The 23,405-nt window shown below is 33.8% G+C and overlaps 2 protein-coding genes across 2 annotated transcripts in view; one reads left to right on the top strand and one right to left on the bottom strand.

Annotated features, from left to right (window-relative positions):
* Positions 1-10,307, bottom strand: part of LOC100814999 (probable phosphoinositide phosphatase SAC9) — a 14,894-nt gene extending 4,587 nt beyond the window's left edge. The window contains exons 1-9 of the mRNA XM_003520134.5: positions 10,003-10,307; positions 9,302-9,897; positions 8,169-8,301; positions 6,577-7,799; positions 5,328-5,435; positions 5,045-5,215; positions 4,430-4,672; positions 2,746-3,171; positions 530-1,315 (exon numbers count right to left, since the gene is read on the bottom strand). Of these exons, the coding sequence (XP_003520182.2) occupies positions 530-1,315; positions 2,746-3,171; positions 4,430-4,672; positions 5,045-5,215; positions 5,328-5,435; positions 6,577-7,799; positions 8,169-8,301; positions 9,302-9,897; positions 10,003-10,015 (3,699 nt within the window). The 5' untranslated portion in view covers positions 10,016-10,307. The remainder of the gene's footprint in view (positions 1-529; positions 1,316-2,745; positions 3,172-4,429; positions 4,673-5,044; positions 5,216-5,327; positions 5,436-6,576; positions 7,800-8,168; positions 8,302-9,301; positions 9,898-10,002) is intronic.
* Positions 10,308-13,779: 3,472 nt separating this feature from the next.
* LOC100815330 (cysteine synthase) lies at positions 13,780-22,179 on the top strand. The gene is made up of 10 exons (XM_003518828.5): positions 13,780-14,251; positions 14,354-14,463; positions 15,928-15,985; positions 16,971-17,234; positions 18,713-18,850; positions 19,058-19,109; positions 19,200-19,279; positions 20,409-20,468; positions 20,800-20,880; positions 21,874-22,179. Exons 1-10 carry the CDS (start codon positions 14,003-14,005, stop codon positions 21,964-21,966), a joined length of 1,185 nt encoding a protein of 394 aa, XP_003518876.1. The 5' UTR covers positions 13,780-14,002; the 3' UTR covers positions 21,967-22,179.
* The last annotated feature ends 1,226 nt before the right edge of the window (positions 22,180-23,405 follow it).

Here is a 23,405-nt window from a genome sequence, read left to right as displayed (position 1 = left end):
AAATTTCACGCTCGGGATGTCTAGTCCTAGTCCTTGGCGTGAGGAGTGTGTATTGGAGAGTCTGCATGGATTAGTGATATGGCCAAAGATGTGTACATAAGTAGAGGGCAACCCTCACCTCACGTCGGTTTTCTGGAATTGAGCTAGGCCCGAACCCAAATTCTAAGAGATCATGTAATCCTACTCAAGAATTCAGCAAAAAAAAAGTATATACACAATTCTTTCAAATTCATGGTTAAAATATGTGATTCCTTGAACAGAAACCTAAACCCTAAGTTCTTGTGTTAGTTATATGAATATCCAATGCCTTCCTTCCTTTTGCAACAACTGATTCATCAACGAATCATCAATATTAAAATCATTAGATAATGGGTATTAAACTCATCCATGCATCTGTTGATATAAGTCATATATCATGGATTAAGCACATTTTTGGTAGATGCAACAGCATGTGGCTTGATAATTCACATGAAAAATTAAAACAAAATGCAGCAGGCCCAAAATGAAATATATAAGTTAAAAAATATACCGGGTGTAAAAAACTGCCAAAAGGAAATTCAGCCAGGGATTCATATCCATTCAGTAACAACTGTACTGCTTTGCCAGCAGACTTGCTATCAGAGAACCGATTCTTTTCTAGATGGCAATCCCAAGATGATCCAATGATTTGCTTCAAAGCATTGTAAGCAGACTTTTCAACACGTTCTGTTCTTCGTAAGCTAATCAGAACCCTCACATAGTCCAAAATCAATGCATGAAGCACAACATCCTGGCAGCACCGTTTACAAATTATACCATCCCGAGCTAATAAACGATTTACAGGTAAGTCAACTTGGACCTCTCTTGAATTATATCCTATAAGCAGAAGTGCCCCCCTCCCAGCACAGCAAACTCTGCAAACCTTCCTTTCGCATTGAGAACACAAGAATACAGTTTCTGAAGCTCCAGCAGATGACATTGTGTTAGATGAATGAACTTCCTTTCTAATTTCAGCACGCACCTCGCACTTACCCCCAGAACATGTTTCCCCAATTCTGATAATATTCCAGAAATCTATTGGATTATCATCAACAGTCCCAAGACCAATAGCACCAACAATTTTATCTTCAAGAGAAGCTTCTCCAAGCAGGGCAAGATTGCTTGCAACTTTAGATAATCTTCCCATGTAAGCTTCATCGAGCAGTGTATTAGGATTTAAGGTTGCTGGATCCATTCCAACAGATAGCAGGGCTCTATCCCTTTCAGCAGCAGAAAGATTTAACTTAAGGCGTTCAATCTCAAGTTTAATGGCTTCAATGAAGTTGATTTTTCTTTGCTACAAAACATAGTCAAAATACTTCATGAATTAGATTTAAATTGAAGATATTAAAAGAACAATTACTTGTATATTCAGTTCTCAGCCAAGCCATCCCAAGGGAACAGGTGAATGATAACTATTGAATCAAGTTCAAGCAACTGATTAACCAATCACTATTAACCAGTTCCCCAACATCTTAGTTTGGCTTGACTTATCAGGAATTTTCCCATTTTTGATAAAGAAATTTTATAAGGGAGAAATCGAGAAAGTATGATTCAGAAGAAGAAAAAATCCTCTAAAACAGATGAAAAAAAGACAACATATGAAAAGAAGGAATCAATCATGCATCATGGCAGCCAAGTCTCTATCCATATGAAAAACAGAAACTCCCTTCAAATATCAATGAGTACTAGAGAGAAGCCCTAAGCACAAACCATATCTCAAAGAGGGTAAACAAGAGTTACATTTATTCAATTTTTCTCATAAATATATTAAAGTGAGGAAGACAAGGAGTGTTTCAGGCATTTTAGTCCCAAAGATTTTAAAAATCTTCTGTTAATCCCTAACTTTGCAAAATGTCATTCACTTTAAACTTTTGTGGGGCAAAACAATAGAGAAAAATAAAGTGAAAAGAACTAAAACCAATCACTTTTTCAAAGTCAGGGACTAATGGAGGGTTTTAAACTCTTAGGAACTAAAATGCCCGATCTATATAATCTTGATTCTTGAGAACTAATTTAAGGGGTTTACTTAATTAAAAAAGTAGAATGAGATTTCTTTCTTATCAAGGAAAACAATAAAAATAAAACAGTAAAATCGAACAAGCTTGTCAGTGCAATAAAACACTCCAGTCCCTCTGCAAATCTAATAGGGAAGTTCCCTTCCAGAGCTCATAAGCAGAGCACCAATAGAAAGTCACATAAAACCATATCTAACTTTCCACTCCAACCAAAAATACACCAGAGAACTACAAAATCTGCACAGCACCACAAAATATTGCCCTCCTAAGTCCTAACCTCTCCAAAACTTATAAATTAACCAATAAAAACTGCTCCAAATTCAATGGAAACACTGCATTCAAAAACACCAAAAAATTTAATCCAAACAAAAGTGACTGCATTATGATGCAAAGACAAATGTGAAAATTGGCAAATAAGATGGTGATATTTCCTACATGGAATCTGATCAAAAACAAAAAATTTGAATTCCTTTTCCATTTTGCTACCCTTTATTATTAGAGGGAGCATAGATAAAGAAAATATTATGTCATGAATTATCTTTGACGACAACAACAATAATGGAATAATTAGTATAGGCAACATTCATCATGATGAGAGAAGAATGTTTTGGGGAAAAAGAAAGTTCATATAAAATCTAGGGGTTGATCATATTGGATGGGAAAAACAATAAAATATATAATGCTTTGTCTCGACAAATTGATAACATACCAGACTTGGCCCTGCAAGAGTTTTAAGGCACTTTAAATATTGTTCAGCACTACTATCTGAATGTCTGGCATCTTCTGATGAAACTTTACCATCACTTTTGGCACTATGGCTTTCAACACTTAGGTCCAAGAAATCAAGTGGGTCACTTTCCTGGTAGACAACATTTTCAGTAACTGGTTGCGCAAGTGGGTGCGAAAGTGGGTCCTCCCCAGACAGGAGGTCAATGAAAAGGTCAGCAGAAGTGCCTCCTTGTATGGGTGGTGACACTTTTTCTGAGGATGAAGAGTTAAGTGGATTCGTATCTGAACCAGATAAAAAGGGATTAAGCTCCTCTTCAAACTTCTTGACATGCTCAACTAATCTTGTACCAGGGCCTTCATTAGTAAATATATCACTCCAAGGAAGAGAAACTCCAAGGATTTCAATCTATAGCACATCATCATACAGCAGCAATTAAAGATTTATGTAACCCAAATTTACATGCATACCTTGAAAATAGAACTAGAAGAATAGAAAACTAACTGAATAATTAATAGGCACAAGAATGAAGAGAGCATGTATGCAAGAAAAGCATTCAACCATTGGTCTGTATTAGAGTATTGTAAGAGAGCTGCAGTTATTCAACTGCAGTCTCAGGTAGCCTACTCTAGTTAGTTTGTTCTGGTAACAAGTGGAGGGAGACTACAAATTAAGTGGCATTTCTTTTGGAGCACACATCCAGATTAACATTTTCAAATTTTAATTCCAATATCTTGACATTTCAGAAGATATTTCTGCCTCATCAAATTGAAAATTGATTAGTAGAAAAAAAGGAAACAATGAAAATATGTTAGTATTATATCATTTTAGAAAGGAACGGATTTTAATTATTATTGACATACAGCCAAATTTAACACCCACAAACAACAATTCACTTAGCTAGAAAACTTTACTGCCAGTAGTTAACAAAAGGGGCAGAAAGAACCAATAAATTTTAATTTCAGTCATGAATTTTCACCCAATACATTATAACCAAGAAGCCTCCAAATGGATCTAAGTCATATTTACTAATGTCATACAAAGAGAAGGATGGATATTTACAACTAAAAATAGTTAAGTTACATGAAGAATTTCAACCTATACTTACTGATTATCAACTCACCAATTCAGTTAAATTATGCAACATTTTTGCACTGTATTGGCTTTTTTAAGTTGCAAGACAAAATAGAACATTCATGCAACCCACATTGAAAATTAAAGAAAATGCCAAAGAATATTATACTTAGTCAAGCCACAACTCATCATCAAGTTATGAAATTGTCCAAAATATCTACCTCGCCAAGTGTTAATGGTTTCCTTCCAGAAACAGTTGGATAAGAGGTTAGCGCAACTACACGAGTAAGGAAATCCCTCTTTCCCTCGATCTAAGTCATATTTAGTAATGTTATACAAAGAGAAGGATGGATATTTACAACTAAAAATAGTTAAGTTACATGAAGAATTTCAACCTATACTTATTGATCATCAACTCACCAATTCTGTTAAATTATGCAACATTTTTGCACTGTATTGGCTTTTTTAAGTTGCAAGACAAAATAGAACATTCATGCAACCCACATGGAAAATTAAAGAAAATGCCAAAGAATATTATACTTAATGAAGCCACGACTCATCATCAAGTTATGAAATTGTCCAAAATATCTACCTCGCCAAGTGTTAATGGTTTCCTTCCAGAAACAGTTGGATAAAAGGTTAGCGCAACTACACGAGTAAGGAAATCCCACTTTCCCTCGAGTTCCTCAAAATCATACAGTAATGATAAGGGTGATGCATCTTGGGCATGTAGACGAGAATTTGCTCCAGTTATAGCCATGTCTTCAGCATTAATTGCCCCAGGTAAGGGTATTAAAAGGTTGGTCCCACTCGCACACTGTGGTATAGAAGCACCCTGCCAATAGATGTCAGACAGATTCAGATGTAAGAACTATATATAAATATATAAATAAGCTTCATAATAAATTACCCGTCACTACAGCTACACAAATCATTGCTTCTTAAAATTAAAAAATATATTATTTTATATTGAAGCAGATATCACATTATGTAAATCATAAAGAATTTAAACAGTCAAAATAATAATTAAAAATTGAAGATGTCTTTCAAACTGTTACTGTTAGAAACTCTTATGTTTTTGCGCACAACATAATGAGCACAAGGCTTTTTCCTATTTAATAAGCATGATTAAGACCAACTCTTTCTGCAGTATTATGCATACATGAATAATATGAGTTGCAAGACATAATGAGTGCCAAATACAGACCTCTAAGACCAGTTTAAGCCCATCTAAATGGCCTCCTGTCCGTACATCAACTGTTGATGGATAAGTTGAATCATCTGCACCATGGGATATTGTGAGAAGAAGCTGACAAACATGGCAAGGTTCACCAAGATAAATAAAGATTTCAACTACATCTGCAGGTTGTGGACAAATCTGTGACAGGAAAAGGTATAAATACTTTCATAAGAAGAGATTCATAAAAACTTCAGGTAAATATTATTGATAAATTCATATATGATAGAACAGTAAAAAATATTTAACATACCCAAACTTGGCCTTTTCTTTTAAAACTCAGAAGGCTAGCCTCACCACCAGAAATAGGAAATAAGTTTGCAATTGGTTTGAGAACAAAACCGGACGGCCGAGACGGTACCTACAATGATCAGATAGCTTAGCTATTGATAACCATTTGTCTATTTCCATTGAAAACCACAAGGTTTAAAAGTGTCAACATTAAAATAATTCTACTGTATTAACTGGCATTACAACTCAAAACAGTTAGCAGACATGAATTTCAGAACCATTTTTATTTGTTTTGGGAGGTTCCTTATCCTCAAAATCAAGGGAATTATCTGTGTACAAAACAATTACCTGTTATTTTTTATTATACAGCAGTGCCTAAACTCAAATTACCTGATGACACTAATGCAAGAGCCTGTATAGCTCAATTCGATGCACCTGTAATGCCTGAAAACGTGCAAGGTGCAAAGTCTATCATGGAGATGGTGAAAAAAAAATTGGAAAAAAAATATTCGAATGTGAAGAAGATTGCATACAGGAAAATGAAAAAGACATAAGAAAAACTTTGTATAGTTGGGACATGAGGCATCCCGATGAAATCTTTAAGCTGGGATTCAAACCAAAGTCGACAAAACAGAACAATGAAGACTATTACGACTTAACCAACTTTGTACCACAAGAAATGAATATAAATCATTTAGTTCTGAGAGAAAGTTGGTTAGGTTGTAATAGTCTTCATCATTTTATTTCATGGACTTTGGTATGAATCTCAGCTTAAAGATTTCATCAAAATGCCTTGTGTCCCAAATATACAAAGCTTCTCTTATATGTCTATTCCATTTTTCCTGTATGCAACCTTTTTCACATTCGAATATTTTTTCTTCCAATTTATTTTTTCACCATCTCCATGATAGACTTTGCACCTTCCACGTTTTCGGGCATTACAGGTGCAATGAATTGGGCTATACAAGCTCTAGCATCAGTGTTATCAAGTAATTTGAGTTTAGGCACAGTCGTATAATATAAAAAAAAGCAGGTAATTATTATGTGCACAAATAATTCCCTTGATTTCGAGGACAAGGAACCTCCCAAAACAAATAAAAATTAGAGACATCGAGATGCCATATAAATTAAGTTATTCTTAAAAGAGAAAGATGTGATTCAGTAACTAACATGAAATTAATTATGAAACTGCAATTGCTAGGCACTTGATGTATGAAAAAGAAACAGAAAGCCATCACTCAGTTAACTTTGACAGTTGGCAAGTCACATACATGCAGAGGTTGAAGGGAAATTGATGGAAGATGCTTGAAAAGCCTCATTCCAAGAAACATTTCTAATTGCTTTTGACGAGAGCTATCCACAACTGCATTCTTATATCTTCTTTGCAAAGTGATTTTCACATTCTGTGCAGCAGAAAACTGTTTAAACTTTCCTCCTGTATCTTCATTGAATATGCTAAGTATTTGGCTGTGCATTGCTTTGGATCCAGTGTAAAGAGTAGCATGAATATCCCCAGCAAGTAGAAAAAGGTCAGCTAGTTGAGATACAGGAGACAAAATTGTTGATCTCTTGAACTCCTCAAATGTCATATCAAATCTCTTCCATGGTTTATCAGGACATGGATGCATCCATGTGGTGGTTCTTGTATTATGATCAATATAATATGTTTTTCCAGTCACGGCATCAGAACGCTTTTCCCACCCAGGTGGCAGTGGAGCAATATATCCACCATAATTATTATTCATTGATTGATAACCAAATGCCAGATCACTATCAAGTGATATCCCCAACCGTCTACATTGCTCCGTGAATACTTGGAGGCAACCAAAAAAACTAGCAGCATTGGTCCTATCCAGAGAATCAGCACAGTTAAAACGTACAATCCCATTTTGATTTGTTCTTAAGCAGAATGCACCTTCAAAACCATCATTGTAGATAACTTCACCTCTACAATCATTTATTCGTTGTCGTGAAGGCAAATAATCCCCTTCAGATATACCTATGGATACAGTGGGTGCTTTTAGAAGTTTCCATAACCCTTCAATTGTCATCTGTTCACCTTTTAATTTTACACTGGCATGCCAGTCATAGTTTATCAAATGGACCCGAGTATTAGGAAGCTTTCCAATTGATCTAATAAAGTTTATAGACTCCTCGAAATGTTGAACCAAAAGGGACTCAGACTTTCCTTCTCCATTGCGAAGCAAGTTAATGCATACAATGGGAACCAAAGCTTTTCGGTTTGAATTCTCACCAGCACGTATATCCAGATTACGAGCATCATATCTCTTACTCAGTCTTTCATAATACTGTACACTTCCTTTATAAGGGTCACAATCTGAAACATAAATTTCAGCTTCTGCAGCTGTGATTTTCAGTTCTGCACCCCACCAGATAGGAATAGTGCCTCTTCGCCACACATATCTGTTGAAAGGTACACTTTGACCTGCTCGTTTGGGAACCCATACAAGTTGCTCACACTCCACTTCATTTCCTGTAAAATGGAACCTAATAAACATTTGGCATGTGGCAATACTAAGGCACATGAAATGATGGTTATCAAATCAAAACAGAATATAGAGTGCATAAATGAAAGAAGCAGCAAGCAAAAGTTACACTACAATAGGAATTAGGATGAAATAAGTGATTTGGGAAATTGAATAAAGAAGATATTAATGCATGCCAACAGGAAGCAAAAAAAGGTTCTATTGAATAAATAAAAATTAGTAGAGCTACTGAAACCATAATGAACATGATGCTAGCAATCTTATAAGTCAATCACTCAATTCATTATAAGATGGAAAGTGCCTTCCAAAAAAAAAAAAAAATTATAAGATGGAAAGTCAATGATAGTTATCTTCACCGGTACTGAAACATGAATTTAGCCCCCTTGCTAAATATCGAGTACCCGGGTGTAGTCTGCTCCGACGAGCTGTAAGAGCAACAACACCTTCTAGTTGACCCGAGCTTCCAAAACTTCGATATTCTGCAAACCCCTACACATCAAGACGAAGTGAGACAACAGAATGCACATGTGATTTTACATCTTAATTGCTCTATAAATGTACTCTTTGGTACAGCACTGCTATAAGAAAATAGTTGAGCCAGAACCAGAGCCTGCAAAAGCTTGGAGGAAGAAAAGAAAACTGATAGCTAACTAAAAGAAACTAACTGACAAGACAAGACACACTAAACCATCAAGATGGTATATCAAATGTATGTCCACCTTCATGATTATCATTACCGTTGTATGGGGATTTGAATTCTAAAATGTAAACAAATATAAACACAATTTTTGCTTCCAAAAAGGCATCATTTGTCGCATTGGTCCATTAAAAGCTCTTGCCTATACAAATTGTCCAACGCAACACTGCAACAAACGCCAACTTTCAGGAAGCAAACTGTAAAACCCATTCATTTAGATCCTTTGTCATCATGACACAATAAGTCATTGGCTCATCACTCATCATCTTCGTAACAAATTTACCTCTCTCGGGAACCAATTTTCACAAACAAAAACTCTCAGCTAGCAAGGTAACACAAGTAACCAAGGTTTTAAAAGATGGTCTGCAACTGCAATTTCAGTCACAAAATCAGGGTTTTTTGAAGTGCCTATGACCACAAAGTAATCACAATTGTCAGCAGTTTTCTTCAATATCAAGGAACACGACAAAACAGTGACCATAACTGCAATTTAAAACCTTGCAAATAACGTAAATCATAAATTGCATTGGACTCCCGAATTTGGAGTATCCTACTTTCACAGGGTTCAATTCACAGGTTCAACAAGCAATTGATATTTCAGGATCAAGTTCTACTACATTCGCTCTAATCAGTTTCCTACATTAGCTATGATTGCGACAAAACAACTGCAATTTAAAATCTTGCAAGTAACATAAGTCATAAGTTGCAATTCACATAAGCAATAGCAAGTGATATTTTCCAATCAAATTATACTACATTCACTCAAATTGAAAACAGAAGAGATCACAGAACCTGCAGTAGCGTGACACAATGCCGCGGCAAGCCAACACCAACAAACGGAGTAGATAACCACGCGTTCCAAACAAACTCCTGATCCGGTTCATTCACCGGCATCCTGCTCGGAAAAGGCCGCGTAACGTCCCTCGTCTCGCAGAAGTAATGCTTCCCGTCGATATCAAGCTCCGTCAACTCCTGCACGTTCTTCACCTCCCCCTTCCCCTGCGCCACCGCATTCTGCAGCGGAATCCTGATCCACTGGCTCTCCGCCACAGTGTACACGCACCCGCCGCCGGGAAGATTCGGAACACTGGCGATGAGCCTCGTCGCAACGAGGAGCAGCGCCACGTTTCCCAGCGCGGCGTAGCCTAGAATCGCCCTCGCGAGCGTCCTGCTCTTGCTCGCGAAGCGCGATCCATTGGTGATGAAATCCAAGGCCTCGCCCTGCGATTTGAAGAGATCGAACCCTAGCTTGGCCTCGTGGCGGAGCGCCCCGGTGGTCGGATCGACGTAGATTACCTGAGTGTCGGTTCTGGTGCAGAGGCTCACGATGATGAAGACCTCGTCGGAGTCCAGCGTCACCACGATCACTGACGTGTCCCTCAAAGCACCTGAAAATTTGAACGAAAGAAGGAACGAACACGAATTAGGTTGAAAATTGGGAAGTGAAAGTGATGAAACGGAATAAGGTATGGATCCAGCATTGCTTGGCTTACCCGGTGATTCCATCGGTTTGCGGTGGTTGAATCGACGGCACGCCGCCGCTCATAAACGGAATCTGTTCCGGTGATTGATTTGATTCCGAGTTCCGACCCTTAAATTCTTCAACTGAATCAAGGTCGTGACCAACGCTGATGAGTATTCCCTCGTTTCAGGCGACCTATTTTATTTTATGATAAGGAAAAAAAAATAGATAAATATTATGGATAGATTAAAATGTAAATAAATTGTTTGATTTTTTTCGTGTATAATTGCAGTTCAAGAGTAGAACTAGAACGCTGATTTCATTTTGTTTTTGGACGACAAGCATGAATCGATCGGATAAGTAAGAAAGTTCTTCCTTCAAATACATTTAACACATTGATTTTAGACTTATGATAAATAATTTATATTATAATATAATGTTATTTAAAAAAATTATTGAAATTTAAGTTAGAACTAAAATTATTAAAATATTTTTATTTTTAATTGTTAATAATTTATTTGAAAATTTTATTGAAATTTAAGTTGAAATTAAAAATATTAAAAATGATAAATTTAAAAAATAAGAAGTTAACAAAGTTTCTAAAAACACTTTCATAAAAAAAGATAAAAAAAACACTCTAATTTAAAATAATTGTTCTAATTTATATAAAGAATGATAAATAATGAATAATGCAATCAAAAATTGATATATAATAAGATTATTACTTTTATAATAATTATTTTAAATATTATTTAAAAATGAATTTTAATCTATTGATATTATATGATTGTATAAAAAATGGTTGACACTATAAACCTTAATATATTCTCGGGCATTGCACGCATCACTATACTAATTATAAAAATTGTATAATTTATCATTATGTTTGTTAATACTAGCAAAAAAAAACCACGAACATGTATGTATCAGTATTTCTATATTTTTATTTCTTTAAGTAAAACTTTAATTTTGATTTTTCTTTAGAGTTTTTCTTTTCATACTTGAATTCTAGAATAAGAAAATGATGAAAATAAAGAAGAATGATGTTGTAAAAAAAACGAAGAGGGATTTTTAATTGCTGGAGGAAGACCTGTGACTAAAGTAAGATCCAAGAGATTTTTCAACAAGACTTTTACTATTTACACTTTCCATTTTATTAAGTACCCTTTTTCCTTCTTCTTCTTCTTTTTTATCAATCACACTTTGTTATTCTCAACAAATCTTTTGTATCTACCTTAATAATTTTTTGTACTGAATAATTTGTGAGGAACCATACAGAAAGGGTCCAAGTTGCATGTGCTAGAGTTTTCTTTGTTTGACCTCCTATTAATTGATGTAGTTTGTTTTATTAAAATGTGTTAAATGTATGACTTAATATATTTTTGAGTCCAACGTTTAATTAAAGGGATCTAATTTAGGTTTTGGGAATCACCATGTATTTATATGTTTATTGGGTCAAACCCAATAGGCAAGTTTGTTGAGTTTTTGTGTAGGACCTAACATCCATGATGGTTATATATTAGGTTATGTGTTTATTTAAAGGAATGTAGGATCTCCACTTGACTTGTATCCTCTTTGACGATTCATAATTTCATCAAATAGTTGGTAAGTAAAAGAGAAAAGATCAAGATGAAGATCTTATTCATGAAGTATACACTTGTATGCGTGCTTTCGTGAGCTCAAGTCATTATTGTTGTAAAGGATATCTTGAAGAGCTACACAATTTATGAGCATTTTGTGTGATTATTTAGGTGTTCTAAATTCTAGTATACATCATATATTCTTACAGCATGCTCTAAAAAAAATGTGGCTACAAAATATATATTAGCACAAATTGACATTCAGCATTAAGACATTTCATTCTAAGCATCAGTATGGAAGATTCCTTGCCAACAAAAATGCAAAGGCTGCATGGGTAGCAAGACAATTGCTGGATAGGTTGAAGGCAAATCCTAAAATGTTCATCAGTGAAGTAGTTAAATGATATCATTAGGACTAGGTTTTCAACTGACATTACTTCAGGCACTACATTTAAAGCTAGACAATTGGCATTGCAAATGATTGAAGGGGATGAAGACCAATAATACAATATGTTATGGCAGTATAGTAAATAGCTGACAAAAGAAGGTAAGCCAATATATGCAGAATAAGGGTGGACAAACCTAGTTTAAATGTACTTCCCAGGTTTGACAGTTTTTATGTCTGTTTTGATGGCTGTAAGAAGGCTTTTAAGCAAACATGCAGAGCTTTCATTGGGCTTTATGGGTGTCATCTTTAAAAACAAATATGGTGGAAAAGAAAAGGGTTTAGAAGTTAAAAAATAAAGAAAAATAAGAGTGACAGAAAAAAAAAGTAACTAATAATATAAGAATAGTGGAATTTTAAAAAGATAAAATTGTGTAAGAGTTTTTTTTTTTTAGCTATCCTTATATTATAAACCATACATTATTTTTATATAATTTTTTAATAATTCTGATATTTATTAAAGTCACGTGACTTCTTTTTTTTTTTTAAGTAAAAGTCATATGACTTTTCTTACATTAAATATTTATAACTTTTTTATTCTAGTTAATTTTAATTTAACTTGATTTAAAATTCAAATCTCATTACATACAAATTGGAAATACATGTTTTATTTTAAATAAATTAATTTATGATTTTATTGTAATTTTAATCATGTTCTAATTCAAAAATTATTTTTAAATTTTCACACATCATATTAGTAAATATATGATGTGCCTTTGTCTAAATAATTTATATCTATAACTTTTTCTTCAATTTTAAAAGTCACACGCACGCGCGCGCATATATATATTCTTATGTTAAAAACAAGATTTTCATTATTAAAGATAAGAAATCTACTGTTTTCTTTAATATACTTTTATTATATTTTTAAATTAAAAATTTCCATACAATATATAGTTAAATTTATTTATTTATTTATATAAATACATTTATACTTTGACAACTCTGCAAATGTGAGCCATATAAAAATGCATTTAAAAAATTAATTCTTGAATTGTTACATAATATACCAATTGTAAATTGAAATAATAACTTCAAAATTATAACATTATTACTGACACATAAAAATTATCAGTCACACCTTCTAGTTTTTTTTTTTTACAGAAATTAGTAACATCTTTAAAATAGCATTATTGAAAATTAAAATAACATTTTTTTTAAAGTCATAATTTGAAAATTAATATATTTGCTTACAATATTACAGTTTTAAATTATCTCATTAAAAAATTTCAAAAATATAAACTTATTAAGATTATTTTAATAAAACTATACTAAATTTAATTCTTAAAATTTATTTCAAGGAACCAAGGGTTATAACTAGTATAATAGTAAATGACGGAGGCTTATGTCGTTATATACAAATTACAGAGGCTTTTTTGATCAATCACAGAGGCTTTACTTATGTTTTGTTCCCTTGGTTATTTAGGAAAACGAATTAGTATTATTTATAACATTTCTAAACTGGAATTATTATTTCAGCAACAAATATATCTTGTTTCGTTTTCTAGTTCTGTCAGAGATGTTGTCTTTTTATTATGGAAAAAAAATATTTTGTCTGTTGTTTAGAGAAAAAACGATTGTCTTTTTATAACATAAATTCTTATTATTATACTTTTATATAAAATAATAAAATTCAAATAAAGAGTGTGACAGTAAAGAATAAGACGAAGGTGATAAAATTACCATAGTAGTAGAAAAAAATTGCGTGTTGTGTAGGCATGTGGGTAAGTTGGTTTGGGTCAATTTTGTCATTTATCATAGCCAAGTTGTGCCTTTGCCTTGTGAATAGTCACTTTCTTCTATTTGAAACCCATTTTTTCCCATCCACAAACGTAGGAGAGAGCAACTACTAAAGGGATAAAATATGACTACTATTAGTGATGATCAGTGATTAGTGTGATTAGTGCGTGCGATTCATTGTGTTTGTGTAGTAGTGAGTGACTTTGGGTTGGGTTTCGTCTCAACTCAACAAACGTCGTCGTTCTCCCATTTCCAATCTTTCTCCAATGGCTTCTTCTGCTTCCTTAATCAACTCGTTGACTTGCTCTTCGCCTGCACCCACTCAGCACTGTTTCGCCTTCACCCGCACCACCGCCACCGCTACCGCCACGTCACTGAGACAATTCAACAGCCACCGTCCGCCCCCACTCACCACGAGGATCTCCTCGTCGCCTTCCACCGTTGTCTGCAAAGCTGTCTCCGTTAAGCCCCAAACCGAAACCGAAGGTCTCAACATTGCTGACGATGTCACACAGGTCAGTGGAAAAAAAAATCTTTGGTTTTTTTTTGTTTTTGTGATTTCGCTTATGCGTGAGAATTCAGGGTTAATTTTTTTTTTGGCTGCTGACGTGGCGCAGCTCATAGGGAAAACGCCGATGGTTTACCTCAACAATATCGTGAAGGGTTCTGTGGCCAATATTGCTGCGAAGCTTGAGATTATGGAGCCCTGTTGTAGTGTCAAGGACAGGTGAGAAACTTCAATTCTTAAGTGGTGTGTGGTTTTTAACCGTTTTGAATGACTTTGTGTGATCCATGTCCTAGTGGCATAAGGCTTCCTTGTCGTCGTTGTTGTGGTCCTAGTGAAAAATGTTCGTGTGCAAAACTTTTTAACAGTTTAGGCTATGTTTGGATAAAAGTTTGAAACGTGCTCTTGGGAATTCCAATGTACATCCATGAATTCCAAAGTAGGAATGAAGTGTGGATTGAAGTTGAGAGAACTCAAAAGTACTTTTACTTTTAAAGTAACATTTTTTCCCTTCTCTATTTGTTCATTGGAATTTGCAGAAGCACTTAGTTACTTTAGAAGTAAAAGTAATTCCTCTGGTGTCAAATATAAGAAAAAATAAATCGTGGCACACTAAGAAAGTTAGTTAACCACATTTAATTGCATCAATTTTAATTATAAAGTATTTTTTTTTCAACTTACCCTTCAAAGGAACTTGATATCAAGGATAAAAATGAGTCATTGAAACTAACACCTCAACTAAACGAAGGGTGATTTAGAGATAATAGTATTAAATAAGGTAAAATTAGTTGAAATTTTCTTATATGTGAAAAAAAATTTCTTATATTTGAGACCAGAGGGAATACTTTTGAACTTTTCAAGTGACATTTAAACATACACTTAATAGAATACACTAATGGTGGAAAACATTCTTGCACTGACATCCAATAAGAATTGACCATTTTACTATGTCATCTTATTCATTAATATTATGTAGTGATAAGATTAATTTCTATTGGATGGCTGTGCAAAATTATTTTAGACCAACAATGTAATGTATATAAATTAAACACATCTTTTAAAAACATGAAATGAACTGAAAACAATGTGTCATTTTTTGTGACCAGGGAATCTTCACCATATACTTTTTTAAACATGCTCTTTGAAATGTGGCCTGTATGTGAGGTAATTAAATTGACATTTTGCCTTTTGGGAAGATGGACCAATACCAAAGAGTGTACCGCTGACATTTCTCTTGTAATTGTTAGTGAAGATAGAAAATGAAAAAAGAAAATATTTCCTTCAACCAAATAAGCCTGAAAAGTTTCATGTGGCAAAGGCAGCTGATTTGATTTTGTTATTGATTTCTTTGCTGGTTTTTATTGTTTCTGTTGTTATTTGTTAGGCTGACTTGACAAGGATAGCTTTACAATAAGTATTGGATATTAATATGGATGTACATATAACTCTTTATATGGCACAAGTAAAAACACTTAATTATGTATCTACTATTAGGTGATAATTTCAGTTATTGTTTGGTATAAACTCAAAAATTCATTTATGTTATTTGATCACATAAATTTGCATATTGGAGGTTTATTTTTTGAGCCCGCATAAGTTATTTGGTCACATAAATTAGCTTATTGGAGGTTTATTCTGTCTCTAGTATTTTTTTTCTTTAAATGCTTTCAAATTTTCATCTTGCAGGATTGGTTTTAGTATGATAAATGATGCTGAGCAGAGAGGAGCTATAACACCTGGGAAGGTAAAAATTATAGAAAGCAGATGCAGATTTCATAGTATGTGTAATATGAGATTTCCCTATAATTCTTGCTGCATGTCAACCATGGCTAATGCAGACCACCTAAACAATTTATTGTTCGCATGGTTGGCATTTTCTATTTAGGTATCAAATGGTTTTATGGTTGATCGTTATGGACACACCAAATTTTTTAAATGTTCTTAGCAATATTGTTCTAGAGCCACACCTGTAATGCATAGCAGGCATTAATTGTAGCAGAGAATATTTTTTTGTCAGAAAATATAAATTATAGAAATAGTATCTGTACATAATTGATGTATATGGTTTATTATGTCCTTATGTATATACTCTTGGGCTACACCCTGGCACTGCAGCTCCCTGCTTGACTATAAAATAAAACTTATCATGCACCTTGTTAATCACTTATGCATATTCAAGCCAAAAAGTCGTATCACTTATCATTCTCTGTCTTTACAGGTACTATTCTCTCAAAAACGAAATAAAATCATCAATACACATGCCTTTTGTCAAGAAATTGTGCTTGCATGCTTTGGAGCATGTTGTGCTTTATAATGTGACTGCATATGAGCAATTTTTTAAAATGTTGTGAAACTTTATATGCCCTAATCTGAGTTTAAGTTGGTTATATGTGTTTATTATAAACTATTTCCTGTGATCAATATGACATGTTACACAACTTTGCTTGGATATTTACAATTCCAGAAATATAACTTAGTCTGGACATTTTGGCAAGTCAAACTCTTTGCTTTGGGGTGCAATGAAGCAGTATTGTTCCTTTACTTTGATGCTGCATCTATGTTGGGACCATTATGTGGTTCTTTTGGAAAAGCACACCATGATCTTAATAGGAGCTAGTTGAATTTTGTTGTGATTTACTTTATTTCAGATTAGCTTTAGCCAAATAAATGTAATGCTGGTTCATAATTTTTTGTTATTCGATTTAACTTGTTTCTCATGTGCATTTCAGAGTATATTGGTGGAACCTACTAGTGGGAACACAGGAATTGGTCTTGCCTTTATAGCAGCTTCAAGAGGATATAAGCTAATTTTGACAATGCCTGCTTCAATGAGTTTAGAAAGACGGGTTCTTTTGAAAGCATTTGGGGCCGAGCTTGTTTTGACTGATGCAGCAAAGGGCATGAATGGAGCAGTACAAAAAGCTGAAGAAATTTTAAAAAGTACCCCCAATTCATACATGCTTCAACAATTTGATAATCCTTCAAATCCTAAGGTAAACGATAACACCTTATTCTGTGTTTAAGTGCATGAATCCTATGTTCTTGGGAATGGGAACTCATGCAGGGTGCACCATTATCTCCAGCCTCCAGGTTAGGCCCGTGTGTTGTACAACTCCACACTGGTAGTTGATACTTCTTTTACTTATCTTTAGTTGGAAGTCTTGCTTGAAACTGTAGTCACAAAGTCCACATTAATTGAAATGCAAAAGTAAATTTTCGCTTAAAGATAAATGCATTTTGCTCCCGCTAAAGGCACCAAATAACATATAAAGCCCATTGCCACCTCACTTTGTCCTCAGTCCTCCATTTTCTTATCAAGCCCATAAACTTAATTAGAAGAAAATGCTCATAGCTGTGACTATGAGAGCATAACCAAGTTTCCCAAGACATATCAACAAGCCTACTCCAAACACCAAAGCCCTTATGTATCTAACAGCTGCACAATGTATTAGGAAGTCTATAGCCATTTATGAAGTGTAGTATCCCATCACACAGACATACAACTATTCAGAGACAATATATTGTTTGGTTTGTGCAGCTGCAACATCTCATTATTGTTGATTCTAGGAGAACTGTTCCTCAAATGAATGACCTAACTTTAGAACTCTAGCTGGCAGAAACTAGGATTTCATCAATGTTGCTAGTGTTAATTCTAGTAGGAACTGTTTTTCAAAATGAATGATCTAACCTTAGAACCCTAGCTGGCGGCAATGAAGAGTTCATCAAACCCATTCTTGGGTTACTTTCTCCCAGGGGATGATGACCTTTGTAATGTTTCTCACAATAAACCATTTCAAATTACTTTCACTGTTTCACATGCACTTTAACATTGGAAAAAGCATAATTTCAAACATTTATTCACTTGCTTTTACAAACTAGTCATCTGTCAACAGTCATTTTTACTATTGATTTGATGGTATTTAGTTGTGATAAAAAAATGAGATGATTTTTTTAATATTAGCTTGTCTCTGTCTTTTCTGCCCGTGGTCTTTTAGAGGAGTTTCTTCTCTAATATGCAAAGGAACTGCTTGGTTCTTTTGATTTGATGTGCTCTGTCTCTCTCTCTCTCTTTGTGATTTCCCGTTGTGTCCTCTATTGCTCTAAGATGATTCCTGATCTTCCTTTTCAGTACTCTTTCTTTCCCTTATTGCATTCTTCTGTTTTAAGCTTTCAGCAACACCTTATCATGACAGATGGTACACACACACAAGGTTAAAGTTAGTTACAGGGTTCTCAGAAGTAACAAAGTCTTCCAGGCAGTTTAACTTTTTTTGAAATTTCGTCTCCTTAGGCATTATTTTCTAAGATTGCTATAGAAAAGAAAAGGGATTGGGCGAATGATCAAATTGTGAGCCAATATTGTACACCCCCTTTGCATTTAGTTAATTTCAAATTGATTGAAATGTCCTACATAGATAGCATGGTGTGCTGCCATATGATCTGATATATGAAGTTGGATTCAACTATACAGGTTCATTATGAGACAACTGGCCCGGAGATATGGGAAGATACTAGAGGAAAGATAGATATTTTAGTTGCAGGAATTGGAACCGGTGGAACTGTTTCTGGAGCTGGCCAATTCCTAAAACAACAAAATCCGAAAATACAGGTACATCATTCTCAATGGCATTATCAAACCTAAATTTATCTATTATCAATCAATATAATGACGTAAAGAAATGGTCCATACAATAAGTGTAAATGAATCTATATACTCAGTATACTGCTCATGTCTTATCATCTGAAGCATAATTTTGTTTGGGAAAGCTTTCTACTTTGTTGGGTTCCTTTAAGCATTTTTTTCTTTATGTATCAGGTTATTGGCGTAGAGCCTCTGGAAAGCAACATACTTACAGGTGGAAAGCCAGGTACAAAAACGGAACAAGTTTCTACAAATTTCAAATCCAATATGTTAATTTTAATTTCTAAGTTATATCTTTTTTCTTGCGGAACCACAGGACCTCACAAAATTCAGGGTATTGGGGCTGGTTTTGTGCCCAGGAATTTGGATCAAGATGTGCTTGATGAAGTTATAGCGGTCTGTTCTTATGCTTTCCTGTTGTCTTCTTCTATTTGTTATAATCCAATGTTTTCTGTTGTTTCCTAAACTGAGTGTTTTAAAAATGTGTTACTAATTATTTCTAAAAGCAACTATCCGAACTTGTCAGATTTTGAAATTTGAATCATTCTGCCTGATTCTGTTGTATGGATTTCTTCTGGCCAACATGCATGTATTATTATCACGACAAGTGCTCCATGTCTACTGACCATCTGTAAACAAATTGAGTGAGAGGTGATATTTTCCCTCTTGTCATTTGCATATTGATGTTAGTCTTGAATGAAATGTCATTGCTATATCTCAATCCCCCCAATCTACTTGAAGTAGCTACTAACAGTGCCTTAATGTTGTTTTATTTCCTATGCTTGTATTTTCCTTGTCAAATAAATGTAATGAAGAGTTCATTTTTACTTTCCAATTTTGCCATGTGTATTTCCTTGAAGTTTCAGATTCTACTACCATTGTACAGCTCTGGACCCCTGTGTTAAAAAGGACTAACGAATTTTATTGCTGTATATTTTGTCTGACTATTAAAATAGGAAATAATGTTTTTATACATTACTGGTATCTTTTATGTTTCCTTCTGATTGTCTTGCATGCATACTTGTACTAGTTAGTTGAATTTTTCACATGAGTTAATTGTCATCTGTTCCTGAATTTTAATGATCTAATTTGTCAATTGTTTCATGGCAAGCCTTGTTGGTATTCACCTTTGTGGCTTACACACACACATGTGAATGTGGTGCACTACTATATGTTGCACATATCAGAGATTCAGAGAATACAGAATATCTTTCACGGACAGGAATGAATTATGCAAAATTGATGTTGACATTTTGCTTTTTATGTTTGCTTTACCTCTTTAAGCATTTGCTTGCTGTACTGGCCAATAATAAACATTTCTTGATACACTGGCTTCTTGTTTCTAAATTCTTGTGATTGATTCTCTTAATTCAGGACCAGTATTTGCACATTTAAAAACTGGGTTCAATTGGACTATTGTTATGCATGTGATAATGGGGACCGCCTGACCTGGATAAATATTGAATGCCTACATTTTCTTTGTCTGTATTATAATTAATCTTCCCTTTTGTTATGAATTTGGCAGATATCAAGTGATGAAGCAGTTGAAACTGCAAAGCAATTAGCACTCCAGGAAGGCTTGCTGGTTAGTCCTTTATGTTCATCTTCTCAACTGTATGCGTGATTTGAGTTTCTTAATGTGTTCTGGTGTCCATATCCTATGCACATACAATCATGCACAAGATAATGGCATTTAGCACCCTCACCATATATTAAATAAAATGTCATGTTCATGAATGATCCTTCCCACACCCTATTGTGAAGGGCATAAGAACTTGTGTTATTTAGCTTGCATGTTAGGATTTAATTTTCTTCAAATCTTGTGACACTTCAACTCTGACACCAATGAAGAGTTTGTATATGCTGGCTTTATACTCTGCCTCTCATCTGCTCTGCTAACTTCAATTGGAAAACAGGTGGGAATTTCTTCAGGAGCTGCAGCTGCAGCTGCTTTGAAGGTTGGAAAGAGGCCTGAGAATGCAGGAAAGCTTATTGGGGTAAGATCAAAATATGCATATTGCCTACGAAAAAGATCAAAATCAATACATAATAATTGTACAAAAAATTTAATCCATTTTGGTTCTGGAATGAGATGGATCTTTGCTGAATTTATGAAAACATCATACAAATGGAGTTCTCATTTTACCAATCCGATCATATTTTAATTTTTTTCTTAGCAACCTGACCTTCAAAGCAAGGTCTAGGTTTTGGCTCTTAAGGGAAAGTGTGCAGATTATGTCTTATCCACTGGTTTATGATGTTATTTAAGTATCCAGTTGCTTGCATAGTAGCACACTGTTAATTTTCATCCATTTAGTTTATGGAAAATGATAATTAGTACAAAAAGATGTATGTACGAATCCACATGAATTTTAAATAAGGTAAGTTTATTGAATTCAGCTAATACTCTCTCTCTCTCTTGCTTGAATTGTTATCCATCACTTTGATTTGTTAATATTAAATTCATAAAAATTTGCACTGCTACATTTCGTACTAAATAGCACCTCTCTTAGTTTATACATGGTTATCTTGTCCTATTTGTTCATCTTTTCTGATTGGTGGGTTTATGTGTTAAGGACCTGGAAGGATGGGAATGAAAACTTAGCTAGATTTGTCTATAGTGCTTAGTGTGCATCCACCTAGTATTCAGGCTGGAAATGCTTTGTATTGTGTATTATGTGCTTTTGCCCTGCTATTATTATGAGCTAAGTTTCTTCTCTCTTTCCTTTCTTTTCTGGTTGGCACAACTAGCTTGAATTATATAATTTAAAGGAAATTTTTATTCTTCTTTTGGGGAAGGAGGGGTTTTTGGTATGTAGCCAGAAAAGGATCACTTCACATCCTGCAATTTTTCTTTTTCTATCTGCATAAACGTTATCATTTGTTGTTTCTGCCAATTTTACCTTTTTTGTACTTAAAAGCTTCATATAATTGTGAAATTTCAGTATTAAATTATTCTCTTACGTTTTAATGCGCAATATTGCTTGCAGGTTGTCTTCCCAAGCTTTGGTGAAAGATATTTGTCAACTATTCTTTTCCAGTCAATACGGGAAGAATGCGAGAAAATGCAACCTGAGCCATGAATTGACTTTGCTTGTTAATGTTTCATACTCATTTTCCACAAGTATCTGTATGGAATGACAGTGTCAGATGTCCATGTTATGCCCGTGTTTCTCATTTTTGACACTCAAGAAATTAGATAACTGTGTACAGGTCATTGATTTGACTTACAACACAGATTAATGACCCTTGATTGAAGAAATTTTAGATGTAATAATTATTGGCATTGATGACAACGTAGCAAATTTCTGCCTTATGTTCGCTATTAAAAAATAATTGATGAAACAGTTTATCTATTTCTTTTTGTACACTGCCTTCTCTTTGGACTCTAACCCTTTGTTTGGTTAGAGAAGAAAAGAGAGGAAATGAAAGGAAATTTTCAAAAATATTTGTGGATCTTATATCTTTTCATCAATGTGCATTATGATAATTAAAAAAAAAACTAAATATCAAACTAAAATACAAAAAAATAACTATTTACCTTGGGTGGGTGGTTTTGGACACAAAGGCATGGTAAAGAGTCAATACAATTGATGCTTAAAAAAAACAAATAGTTAATGTATGGTGTCGTTGACTTCTTGTGTTGTATTTGACTATTTGGGTAGTAGCGTTATCATTGTTGACACCTTCTACATGTCTAGGCATGTCTCCTTATGTATAAACTATACAACTATTTTAAAAATTAATATTAATATGGATAACTATATCTCTCACACTAATTATTTATAATAAAATTCATGCGAATCACTTAATGCTATTGTTTTTTTCTTATATATAAATCCCATAGGCTATTGGTTATAATAAACCACAACTTTAGTGTAAATGTCCTAATATTTTTTCTCTTGTTTAGATAGTAAAGTATAAATATAGCGGATGTAGTTTTTGTAGACAAGTGATATATATTAAAGTAAGTTTTTTTTTTTGAAAAATAATATATAAAGTCTTGTGGTAGCAGACGTATTAATTTTAAAACGCACTGAAAGTTGTTTTTTTCCCTCATGATACATAAATTAAAAATATATTAAATTGTTTATTTTGTTTTGAAAAAAATTACATAAATTTAACTTTAAAACCATGTGATACCATACATAATTTTTAAAATGATGTGACTACGCACATGCCTAGATGAGTAGCGTGAACAATGGCGACTCTACACAAATATAAGCAAGGAGTCAATACAGTTAACAACATACATTAACTATTTAAAAAAAAAACACACACATAAACATCAAATGGTCAAGTAACAAATTTTTCTTTTTCTTAAAGTGCCAACTATAATTACTTTGTTGTGCCTTCTTCTTCAAAATCACTCCCCTCGGTTAAATAATTTTTTTATTATTTTAGTTTGGTAATTAGTTTTTTTATTATCATAATGGTCAAAAAGCCTCATGTTGAAATAAAAGTTAATGTAATTTTAGGTAAATTTTCACGTGTTGAATTTCACATTTAAAAATTAATTCTA

This window comes from Glycine max, chromosome 2 (genome assembly GCF_000004515.6).
Source record: "Glycine max cultivar Williams 82 chromosome 2, Glycine_max_v4.0, whole genome shotgun sequence".
Classification (NCBI taxonomy): domain Eukaryota; kingdom Viridiplantae; phylum Streptophyta; class Magnoliopsida; order Fabales; family Fabaceae; genus Glycine; species Glycine max.
The sequence above is the reverse complement of the archived record's forward strand: the minus strand, read 5'-3'. Positions and strand labels throughout refer to the sequence as shown.